The 12,606-nt window shown below is 43.0% G+C and overlaps 1 protein-coding gene across 7 annotated transcripts in view; it reads right to left on the bottom strand.

The window, feature by feature from the left end:
- IQCK (IQ motif containing K) overlaps positions 1-12,606 on the bottom strand; it is a 144,870-nt gene that overhangs the window by 130,410 nt on the left and 1,854 nt on the right. For 4 of the 7 annotated variants that reach the window (XM_060285778.2, XM_030847159.2, XM_030847158.3 and 1 more), the window contains exons 2-4: positions 4,898-4,962; positions 2,728-2,857; positions 1,708-1,805 (exon numbers count right to left, since the gene is read on the bottom strand). In XM_060285778.2, the coding sequence (XP_060141761.1) occupies positions 1,708-1,805; positions 2,728-2,857; positions 4,898-4,962 (293 nt within the window). The remainder of the gene's footprint in view (positions 1-1,707; positions 1,806-2,727; positions 2,858-4,897; positions 4,963-12,606) is intronic. The other 3 variants (XM_030847163.3, XM_030847162.3, XM_030847161.3) reach the window with 2 other exon arrangements.

Here is a 12,606-nt window from a genome sequence, read left to right on the forward strand (position 1 = left end):
AAGGAACTTAAAATACTGGGGGAGACAGACATGTATAAAATGAAGTGTATTTGTGGGTCAAGGATGTCTTAATTTTCCACTAGAAGAGGAATAGATGAGATACTCTGAAATCTGAGGGCTGGGTTCAATTGCTTCCAGTTTGGGAACAGTAGGCCTGAAAGAGAAGCCACAGAGCTGAGTTTGAAAAAACAAATAGAACTTAAATATGCAGAGAAGAAGAACTCAAGGATTTTTTTCTCAAAAAAAAAAAAAAAATGAAGGAACATATGCACAGAAGCCGTGAAGTGTGGGGCAGGTACAGGGACCTCCAAGTGGTTCTATCTGCTGGAGGGTATCACCCAGGAAGGAGAACAGAGAGAGATGTCCTTCTAAGGAAGGAGGGAAAAGACTGCAGAGGGCCGTGAAAGCCAGGCCGAGGGGTCTTGGACTCCTTATGTGGATCCACGGTTCTCAAACAGTGTACCGGGGCCCAGCAGCGTACCCTAAACACCTCCTCCACAAGCGTGCTGCCTGGTTCCAGATCAACGTCTCATAATTCGTTTCTGCTTCTACTAAAGACACAACTGTCACGGTGAGGCCTGTCAGAAGGAATGTTATGCTGAATGGACCAGTGGCAGTGAATTAGGGGGAGGTATAAAGTGGGGTGACTAAGAGACAGGAGGGTCAGTATAACGTCAAGCCAGCGCGAAAGGAAAGTTGAGTGTTTGCTAGAGCACGTGAAAACGTTGTCTCTTCGGTATATAAAAGCATCAGGACAGTATCCTATTCTCACAGAGAGATCCTGTCCTGAAGGGCAACCAAGCAGGTGACACCATTATCTGTGAATGTTTTAAAGACGTGGGTCAAACAAATTGGGGTTTGCACTGTAGTTACAGCCAACTTTTTAAAATATCATTTTGAATCATTTAATTTGGATTTGAATCCTAGCTCTGCCATTCACCCTTGATCACCTTTCTGAATCTATCCCTTCGTCCGTTTTCTCATCTGCAAAATGCAGACAATATGAATCAAGAGGAACCTCACAGAACTGTTGGGAGTGATGATAAAGCCCTAAGCAAAGCACCCAGCAGAGCAAGCACTTGGTCAACGTGAAATGCTGTTGCTATTTTACTCTCTGCGTATAGGTCATCCAAAATTCTAGTACTGTGCAGGGAAGACACACACCCGACGTACACTGCCAACTGCAGAAAAGAGGGAGCCTCTGGGGTATTTACATGGCGGTGCGCCAGGACTGGAACTCGATACAGATAACTAGCTGCAGTCACCGAGCACTCACCATGGGCCAGGCCTCTCCTAAAGCAAGTACATTCGTGGCATTTGGCATGAAGTGGAGTAGGGGGAGCCCCGAGGTGGGATGGTCGATCCGGAGCTGGATAAGAGGGCAGGAGAGCTATAATCTGTGCATGTCATAACGGGAGCAGGAAGACCCAAGACACCTGGCAGATGCCAATTGCCCAGGAGAAGGGCAGGCAGGGAGGCCAAACGAGGCAGAAAACCTCCCCAGAGCCAGGCGGCCAGACAGATGGCAGTGCGTGTGTGTGCACAACTAGATGTCCCGGCCGGAGTTGGATAAGCGACTGAAACAAGGCTTTCCCTCCCAAAGGGATCATTTTGAAAACAGCCACTTGACGGTACTAAGATAATGAGCTACCACCTGATAAAAATGCATTATTGAGCATTTAGAAATAAAGAAACAAAACAACTGACCTCAAAACATTTTTCTTTCTTTGCTTGGTGAAGCAGGCTAGCCATTCCAGGAAGCAGAACTGGAAAGATGAATGTTTCCAAATATTCTTTAGGGGAACCTAAAACAAACAAAAAATTCCCACCAAAAATCCAAAATGGCTCAAGTTAATTTGGGAGAAACATTTGCTTCCGAACAAAAAAAGGTATTCTCCATTAATCAACATGACCATAAATGTTATATTTTACTCTAGACTGCTGAGTTGGGCTGATTACCGACGAAACTTAAAATATCCCTCTGAGCCTCTGTAGTCTGGTGGGGCTGTAGACGGGGTCCCACACGGGGCCAGGGCCACAGGCACAGCCAGGAGGCCGGTGTAGCTGGAGGGAAATACGCAAGGGGAGTGTGGTAGGAACTGAGGTCAGAGGGGAACGGGGCGGGGGTACAAGGACCTAAGGGCACAGTAATAGTGGTTACCAAAGCCCAAAGCCCACTAGTGGAGGGAGCAGAACAAACCAGCGGGAGAGGGCCTGGCACCAGGGAGGGCGAGGAACAGGGACTCAGGGAGGAAGATGAGGACGCCTGCATCTCTGGCTTCCACACACAAAGCAAGACAGCATGACATTTTCTTTTACTCTTTACATTTTCCCCCTTTGTATGTAATGTAGAACTTAAGAACTTAAGAACTTAAGTGTTTCTTCCTTTTCAACCTTAAAGATACATCAGTGGACCCCGAGGGGGGAAAGCGGGAGGGCGGGTGGGATGAAGTGGGAGATTGGGATTGACATATATACACTAGTATGTATAAAATAGATAACTAATAGGAACCTGCTGTATAAAAAAATAAATAAAATAAAATTCAAAAAAAAGATACATCAGTGGAATAAAGGCTACTTCTCTTAAAAATAAAAATTAAACAAGAACACATTCTTTCTTATTACGTGGTCTCCCTGAGGTCTATCTGTCCACCCTGTCCCCACCCCATGGTTCTGCAATGTCACAAGTCCTGAACTACAGAGCTGAGATTGCACTTCCTTACGTACATGTTTCTGGGTCGATTGTTTCCCGTTTAACTTGAGGACAGGATACTTGTGGGACCACGGCTAAAGGAGCAGCTGGGTAAAGGTGTTCCGTGTTGAAGCCGTAGAGAACCCTTTCATCTGATGGTGATGCCTGGGGTGGCGGTGGGGAGGGAAATCAATTCATGTAGTTTAAATCATTGTATTTTCTTTTATAATATAACAAAAATAAAAGTCTGTGTCAGACTTTAGGTTCAAGGGGGCATACTGAGCACAAATCTTTCTCTTCTCTCCCAAGACACCTATAAAGGACAACCAAGAAACAAACCCATAACAAAGACTGGGAGGGCTGTCAATGGATGAGAGATCTCCAGACATTTCCAAAAGAAACAGAATAGGGCTTCCCTGGTGGCGCAGCGGTTAAGAATCCACCTGCCAATGCAGGGCACATGGGCTCGAGCTCTGGTCCAGGAAGATCCCACATGCCACGGATCAACTAAGTCCATGCGCCACAACTACTGAGCCTGTGCTCTAGAGCCTGCCAGCCACAACTACTGAGCCCACGTGCCACAACTACTGAGCCCGTGTGCCACAACTACTGAAGCCCGCATGCCTAGAGCCCGTCCTCCGCAACAAGAGAAGCCACCGCAATGAGAAGCCCGCGCACCACAGCAAAGAGTAGACACCGCTTGCCGCAACTAGAGAAAGCCTGGGCACAGCAACGAAGACCCAATGCAGCCAAAAATAAATAAATAAATAAATTTACAAAAGAAACAGAATAAAGCCTGTTGTCAGATGAGAGGAGGAGTGGCAGGTCAGAATCCACAGGAGGAAACTGCCCTCAGAAGACGAGAGTCCACGTTCCCACCAGAATTCCAAAGGGCTTCAGAGGTTCAGTTCGTCACAGTGTGGGAATGAGAAAGGAAACAATACACGGGAGAGGTTAAGTGAAAATCTGGCTGGAGACCCCGTAGCCTGCTGCCCCATCCTCCCTCCTCCTGCTTCTGCCCCCTTTGGCATTCACAGCAGCCTTTTATAACCTGCTCTCCCTCCTTTCCAATGAATCTTCTGTAAACAAATTAAACAAACAGCCTGGGAAGGAGTAGAACTACGCAGGGTGCCATTTTGGCAGTCAAGAGAAAAAAAAAACCTCAACATTGATGTGGAGGCTCCCAGCCCAGTTCCAAAATAGGGAGTCCCTGTCTGCTGACCCTGAAGAAAAGTCCTCCAGTGGACAATCACTCCCCATGAGCTCCCAGTCAGTGTTTCTATTCATGGAAGAGACCCATCCAGAAAACAAACCAACATGTATGACAGTAGAAGAAAACTATACCAACTATGTAGAAATATCCACTCAGGCTTGCATTTTAAATTTTGAATAAATAATCAAAACTTTCTACATAGATGAAGAACATAAACAGCATAAAAGACAAAGATCAAGATCTATAAAGAACAACTGACCCTGAAGAAGCAAAAATAATTCAGGGGAGAGAACTGTAATTAGTATCTGCAGAGAAATTTGAGAAAGCATTGCATTCATAAAGCAAGAACAGGATGCTATGAAAAAGGAACAATCACAAGCCAAGGAAGTTCTTAGACACAGAATCTCTAATGGAGGCAGCTGCAGTGACATATTGAAGTCTAATGACTTAGGTTTTTGTCTCATCCCTGTGACCCTGCTCAAGTCCCTTCATTTCTCAGAGCCTTACCTTTTTATTTTAAACTCCATTAAGTCCCTATTTTACTCCAAGCATACTGCCTTAGGGCCTCCCTTCCTGGCTGCCTTGTCCTTGGCCCTCTCTCCTTCCTTAGTACAGTCTTAGCCCACCCAGCTATGCAAAAAGAAATCTGCTCCATCTGCAAAACTGTCCCCAACGTGGACATGATGTTGAATCCACTGCAAAGGCCTTCCTCATCTAGGATCTCATTTGAGCCCTACAAAGACCCTGTGAGTTAGTCAAGGATTATCTGCTCCATTTAACAGATGCAGAAACTGAGGCTCAAAGTGGTTGCATGATGCCCTTTAAGTCACATCATTAGCAGCAGAGGTATGACTGGCCCTGGTTCTGGTTCTGGTTCCAGTGCCTTTCCTTTCCCCCTCCCTGATTCATGACAGTGTCTGATGCTCACCAGTCATCAGTGCTGTTTTCGTGTAAGAACCTTTCAGTTAGGTTGGGGCCCGGGTGATACTCACAGTAACAACAGCTTCTTGTTTGGCTTTATATCCTTCTGGAAAGGGAGGCAGCTCAGCTTCATACTCTGAAGGGAGTGGGGGGGAAAAAAACCCCTCAATTCCATACTTCATTACAGCTTGTGGATAATTCCCTTTCCTCTGAATAAAATCTCCTTAAATTTTATTTTGGTTGGTGGTTTTCAAAAATGAAAAAACAATTAGCCATTACAGGGTGTTTATTTAAAATGGATAAGAGATGATTCTTCTCTTGCATGAAAGACTCCAGGCTTTATGTAAGAGTTTGAGACTCTTCCCAAGAAGGTAGATTTAGATCTTGCCCACCAAATTATAACTACAAGGGATAAAAAGAGGAAGAAAATGAGGAGGGTGGCTAAGGGAAGACACCAATAGCATACAGGAAGGAGAGGGGAGAAAAAGAAGAGGAGAATGTTACGTATAGGGGGGCAGAGTAAAAGAGACAGAGGCAAGATGAGCCATCTCAGGCAGACGTGGGGATGGGCGTGAAGTTAAGGCTGCCAGATTGGGGTATACGGCTGGAAAAGCAATCCCGTAAACCCTTGCTAGTCGAAGCATTGCCCACGGACCAGCAGCATCGGCATCCCTGGGGAGTTAGAAATGCAACATCTCAAGCCCCACCCCAGATCTGCTGAATCTGAATCTGCATTTTAATGAGACCCCCAGGTAACCTGCATGCAATTAAAATTGGAGAGGTTCTACTGTAAGCTCCAGTAAGTTTCCATCTTGGCTGTACATTATAATTACCCGGGAGATTTTTGAAAATGCTAATGTCTTGGCCCGACCCCAGAAATTTTGATTCAATAGGTCTGGGGCAAGAGGCTGGGAATCAATATTTTAAGTCCTCCAGCTGATTCTAACATGCAGTGAGTTGGAGAACAATTGCCAGGTTTCAAGACTGATCACTGTCAACCTGCTGGGGAGCTTAATGCAAAGAATATTCCACATAAGTTCTACAGCGTAACAACAACTATTGCTGAGAGACAGAAAGAAAATGCCCATGACTATATTGGTTACACCCCTAAGAGAAAGACTGGTAAAAATATTTCCGGAAAGGTCAATGTTTCAAAGGCAACTGTATAGTTGCTTTGCAGTGATGAGGGAAAACAAAGTTTCTGGGTGAGATGGGGTTGATGCATTTGTACTGGAGGCAAGTTTTATTCCATTACCTCGTTCCTTATCAGGTGGTAGAGCAATTTTCAACTTTTTTTTCAATTCCTAGGTATCAGGTTGGGGACTAGTATGTCAGGATGCAGGTTTTAAGCAATTTTGATTCCCAATACTAGCTAGAATAGGTTTCTAGTGCTATGTAACAAATTATCACAAACTTAGCAACTTAACACAAATTTATTATCTCACAATTCCCAAGGGTCAGGAGTCTGGGTATGGGTCAGGGTCTCATCAGGCTGAAATCGTGTTGGCCATGGCTGTGATCTCATCTGACGGCTGAGGTCCTCTTCCAAGTTCACTGATTGTTGGTGCGATTCAGTTTCTTGTGGATGTAGCTCTGAAGTCCACATTTTCTTTTGGGTTGTTATGGGGACTGCTCTCAGCACCAAGAGGCTGGCCGCCCTCAGGTCCAGGCAGCTCACTCTTGGATATTTGCTACTTCAAAGCAACAGTAGTCTCTTCTGCTTGAACCTCTCTGACTTCGTTTAAGGGCTCACCTGATTAGGTCAGGCCCATCTACAATAATCTTCTTAAAGACAATTGAGGGAATTCCCTGGTAGTCCAGTGGTTAGGACTGTGAGCTTCCAATGCTGGGGTCCTGGGTTTGATCCCTGGTCGGGGAATTAAGATCCCACAAGCTGTGCAGTGTGGCCAAAAAACAAAACAAATAAACAAAAAACCTACAGATTCAATTAGAAAAAAAATAATAAAGTCATCTGATTACACACTTTAATTACATCTGAAAAATCCTTTGACAGCAGTGCCTAAATTAGTTTCTGATTGGATAACTGGGAGCTATGTGCACTAGCGGCAGGAATCTTGGGGGCCATCTGAGAATTCTGCCCACCACAGCAACTCTAGCTCTACCACTTTATTCTTTCCTTTCAAGCAAAAATGTAAATTCACCTTCTTCCCCCAACACACTGAGAATCACCAACACGGTGTGAAAACTATTCGTTTGGATTTAAGATACATATACATTTATAGCTTTGATTACAAAAGCAATACATGCTTATTATGAGAAAAATTCCAAATAATACGGAGATGGCTTATGTAGAATCTAAGTCATACCTAATCCCATTACAACCCATAACCATTGCTGGAACTGGCATAGATTCAACCACAACTTTTTCAGTGCATTTACTAACATTTGTATATAATTCACAAATACATTCCTTCACTTTAGTTCTCCAAGACCAGCTCAAATCACCCAAGCATAGAACTTGATAACACTGTGTCCTTATTCTGCATAACTCATATTAAGTCTTACCCTTATTTGAAATTTGTAAAAATTAATGAGTATCTCTTCTAAAAGACTGTGTTTTTTTGGGGGGGGTGGGATGTGGATGTACCTGGGTCTGTTTGTGCTCACCATCACATTCCCAAAGAATATGGAGCTGAATGAATGTACTTTTTTTTTTTTTTAATTTAAATTTTTTGCCTGCACAGCAGGTGGGATCTTAGTTGCCCGACCAGGGATCAAACCCACGTCCCCTGCATTGGAAGTGTGGAGTCTTAATCACGCTTGGACCGCTAGGGAAGTCAGAAGCTGAATGAATGAAGTAATGAATGAATGAACAAAACAAACACTACAGCAAGTTACTTTTGACCCTTTATCAACTCATTCATCCATATTTATTGAGAGTCCACTATATGCCAGAATCCATTCTAGGTGCTGAATCATGGAGCTCGTTCAATGCTGCTACTATATGATGTGCTTCATTTATTTAACCAGTGTACTCTTAGTGGGCTTTTAGGTTGCTTCCAATTTTTCATTATTACAAACAATGCTGTTGTAAGCATCTTTATACATACATCATTGATCAGAAAGGAGGTACTTTTGTAGGATTAACTCTTAGATGTGGAATTGTTCTTTCAAAGAAAAAAATAATTTAAAATTTGGGCCAAATTGCCAAATTTTCCTCCAAAAGGTTTATAATAATTCACACTCCAAATAGTAAGTCTGCCTGTTTCTCTAGGGTTTAACTGATCTCATACATATTTAAAATGATACTTTACTTTTATTTATATTTCTTTAATTATGATTTATTTGCCATTTATATTTTTCCCAATGAGAAATTTGATGGAAAATATACAAACTTTTTCATCCTACAACCACAAAAGATATACAGTTATACGATTATGTAGAAGTATGGGAAAATACATTTGCCTCAGGACAATCTGATGTGTTTTTTATTTCAAGCCTCTGTAAGATTTAAGAGAATCTGGCATATTTGAGAATTTGTCACTGTCACCTTGCGATTTCAATTTAAAACATATAATTGATTACAGACTGATGCTTTTTACATTGAAAGCCATATAATTTTGCATGAATTTATTAAGTTTGTAAAGAGTACTGAAGAAAAATTTGCTGGTTTGGCACTAGAAATTCTTAAGAAAATCAGGTATATTAAATTTCCAAATGTTTACAATCTTTTCGTTACCTAAGCTTGTAAACTGGATTCCAGGTGTCCCCCACTTTTCGAAAGTTTGCTTTACGCACTTCACTTTTACAAAAGACCTATAATAGTACCTGTTTTCGCTAACCAAGAGAAATCCAAAGGGCATTTTTGCTTTAACAGAAAAGGTGAAAAGTGAAAAGAGCGATCAGCGTTTTTTTTTGCAGCAAACTGTTACAGAGGAAGTGTGTATTCTGAGCAGTGGAGTGGCACTGCCAAGCTCCTTCCCCTGGAACTACACTCAGCATCTCAGCATCACGCCACCACAGTTTTGAACTGTCTATGAACATCTGTACTTTTTCTCGATTTATTCTGTGCATCCTTTAGCAAGATGTGTCCTAAGGTAATCATTTCTTTGCTTTATGCCATTTTGGCTTATGAAAGTTTTCACAGGAACTCTCTACTTTTGGGTAGCAGGGAGAACCTGTAATTGGTTAGGGGAATTTAATGTTATATGCATTTTAAACGAACATTAATCTAAGAACAAGTAAACATAGTTGTTCATTTTATACAACAAAGGCAACATTATGTAAGAGGCAGAGCAGAAAGAACCTATAACCCTGTTGGGGGAACAGAGCCCTTGTGCTCAAATTGGAACCTCCCCGCCACCATGCTCCAGGCACGTGAGGTGATGAAATGTCTTTATTGCTCAGGTCACTATTAGTTGGGTTTTCTGTGATTTGCAGCTGAACATGTTCCTAAATGAAACAGCAATTAAAATACAGTGTTCACCAACAGTGGCCTATTGGAAAGGGATGAACCAGGAAGATGGAGGCTGGAAGTGAATCTAACGAACACTTAGCCAGCATATACTATGGCAAGGGGATGTACAAGGTGCTGGGGGGACAGATGAAGAAGGCAGAAGAGCTTGTGTCCTGGTGAGGGGATGGACAGTAAGAGCCAGTGGTTATAAGATGTGAAAGTGATGCCGTAGAGGGCTGCACTCAGGAAGCACCAAGGAGGGGCTTCAAAATCAGCGTGAAGAATAACAGAAGGCTTTCCAGAAGAGGGGCCACTTGGGCTGAGTCTTGAAAGATGAAGATGAGAAGGCAGAGATGTTCCAGTAAGAGGCAAAGCTTGTGCAAAGGTGCGGAGGAATGGAACAGTGTGGTGTGCTGGAGGAATAGTTTCTTATGGTTAAAGGTACACAGCACAGGAGAGTGATACTATGCCTTGTCCCTTGCCTAGAGAGTGTATTTAAAATGCAGAGCTTAGGGACTCACCCCCAAGGAGTGGGGTGAATCATCACACCACAGGAATCTGCACTTTAGCAAGTATCTGGGATATTGTGATGTGGGAGCTCCAGGTCTACACTTTAGGCACACTGCTATGTCGCTTAAGGGCTTGAACTTGAGTGTCACACACGAGTTGCAGTCCGGTTCTACCACTTACTTTGGACAAGTTTCCAAAGCTCTCTATGCCTCAATTTCCTTATCTGTTTAAACCACCAAGTTACTGAGAGGTTTAAACAAGAAGAAAAGCAAGCACCTAGCACAGTGCCTGGCACATAAAGGGCAGCTCAATAAATGTTAGCCATTAGGATGATTTGGACAAATGGTAGGCGATGAATCTAAAAAAAAGAGACAGAGACCAAATCATTAAAGGGCTTAGGTGTTAAGCTAAGAAGTTTATGTTTACCATGAAAGCTGTAAAAATCATTGTAGGTCATGGCATGATGTGATCAGATTTGAATTTGAGAGAGGTTCCTGTAGAAGACAGTCTGGAAGGAAGCCTTCCCCAACTAAAAAGCTACAGCAGCAATCCAAACAGGGAGTGGTTAGGGCCATGAGAACTAGGGGCTGAGGAGCTGGGGGTTACAGGAGACGTTGAGCCGGTAGGATCTATAGGAATTGTAGAATGAATGTAGGGAGAGTAATTGTTGGTGTTTAGAACAGTGCCTGGGGTCATGCCTGGTCTAGCAGTTAAAATAACTCCCAGCACTGGTAGATATGATGATTCATGCATGAGAATGATTTCACTGGAGCCATGAAGTAGGAGCTCATGGGTTGATAAGGGAATGGGAATGACAGTGGTGAGAACACGAGTTCTTTCCAGAAGCTTGGCTAGAGAGCGTACGAGGGATAGACAAGAGCTAGATGACAGGGGTCAAGGGAGAGGTTTTCCCCAAGATGACTGACTAGAGGATGCTTAGAGGGAAAAGCCAGTAGAGAAGTTAAAGATGTTGGAGAGGTGAGTTATAGAGCAGGATCCTGGTATAGCGAGAGGACGGCACCAAAGCACAGATGCAGGGCTGAGCTGTGTGGGTAGCGGGATAAATACTTCTTCCATTCGAGCAGATGCAAATATGTTTGTTGGTATCAGGAAGCTGGAGGATTCCCTCCCCACTCTTGATCGCCTGACTATTCTCAGTGAATGCCTCCTCCATCTGCCAAGTGGTATCACGCCAAGTCAGAGGAGTGGAGTAAAAACTTGGGACTAGTAGAAGCAGGCAAAGGGAGAAGGCACTTATGGATGTTGACCGATAAACACTGCTGAGAGCCACCTGGTGTCACTTTTCTCCAGCTGTGCTGGGGGAACAAGCATTGACTCAGAACTGGACCATGTTGTTATCTGGCAGGTGGGAAGAAGGGACCTGACTTCACAACAGCACTGAGCGCTGATGCCAGAGACTAGTGTTTGGAGTGATGAACCAACGGCAATAATAAGGATGCCGATGGCAGTAATAGCAGCAATATCAGAATAAAAGACTGTAAGCTCCAAATACTTTGAATCAGTCCTGGTTAAAACCATAGTTAAAAATCATTGTCATAAGCAACTACAAGACTTAATTAGAAGCCTTGGCAGGAAAGACGTTTATTGATACTAATACAGGTGCTTTTGAGAATAAAAAGCCCTAGGTTAGTTATCAGTGGAAAGATGAGAAAACTGAAGAACATTCACAAGTAAGTCATCATACGTGTGCGCGCGTGCACGCGCGCGCACGCGCGCGCACACACACACACACACACACACACACACACAGCACTAGCCAGGCAGAATAAAGGTCTTAATAATATCTATTCTGTATCTCATTTTCCTGAAATTGAGTTTCTGATAGGTCTGTTTGCTGTGATAATTTGCTTTTTAAATGGAAATATCCTAAAAGAATATAATACTTAACCTCAAACACAGGATTATTACAAAGCCTATTTTTCATGTTTCTGTGAGAAACTGAATTTACTACGTTTGTTATAGAAAACTGCATTTGTTAGAATGTTTGTTTTAAGAAACTGGGTCTATCATCCAGGTTATAATAATCATTACAGCGCCTGTGTGTATAAATTCACCATCTCTGACATCATTAACTTCATTTTGTAACTCTATCACTTTGTAAGTGGCATCAATTCACTTGCTTTTCAGAGCAACAAAACCCTTTTTCTTTGCTTTCTCCCTACAGGCCTGTTTGAGAAAAATAAACTCCATGATTCTAAAACAAAGGCAAAGCATGTTTCTTTGTCAACAATAACGAACATTTATTGAGCACTTTCTAAATGCCAGGCTCTGTGCAAGCACCTTTGCATACATTATCTTATTCCAGCCTCACAACAGCCCTGTGAGGTAAGTACAAGGATTATCCCCTCTTAGAGATGAGGTTGAGCAGCTTCCTCGACAAAACACTACTAGTCAATTGTATTATGAAGAGCTGTTTGGCCTGGAGAAGTGAAAGCTCTGGGGAAAAGACAGCCACAATAACAACCTTCTATTTGGGTGTTTTCATAATGGTAGAGTGACTAGCAACTTGGATCATAGCACCAGGAGGGTAAGGAGCAAAGGGTAGAAGTTACACGGAGAACATTCAAGATGAAAAAGGTTTTTCTAGGTATAATGCAATACAGGAGAAGGAATTCAAGCACTGGGTAGGAGTTGAAATAGATGGCCTTCCAGGGCATCTATCAACTCTGAGTCCATTATTCTCTTCTTCCTTTGTATTTTCCACTTCTCTCAACTCACGGCTCTCTCTCCCTCTACCTAGTCCCATATACTGGTACATTCAGTCTCTCCTCCATTCAACAAACATTTACTGACCTGCACTGTCCAATACAGTGGTCACTAGCCACATGTAGC

This window comes from Globicephala melas, chromosome 15 (genome assembly GCF_963455315.2).
Source record: "Globicephala melas chromosome 15, mGloMel1.2, whole genome shotgun sequence".
NCBI lineage: Eukaryota > Metazoa > Chordata > Mammalia > Artiodactyla > Delphinidae > Globicephala > Globicephala melas.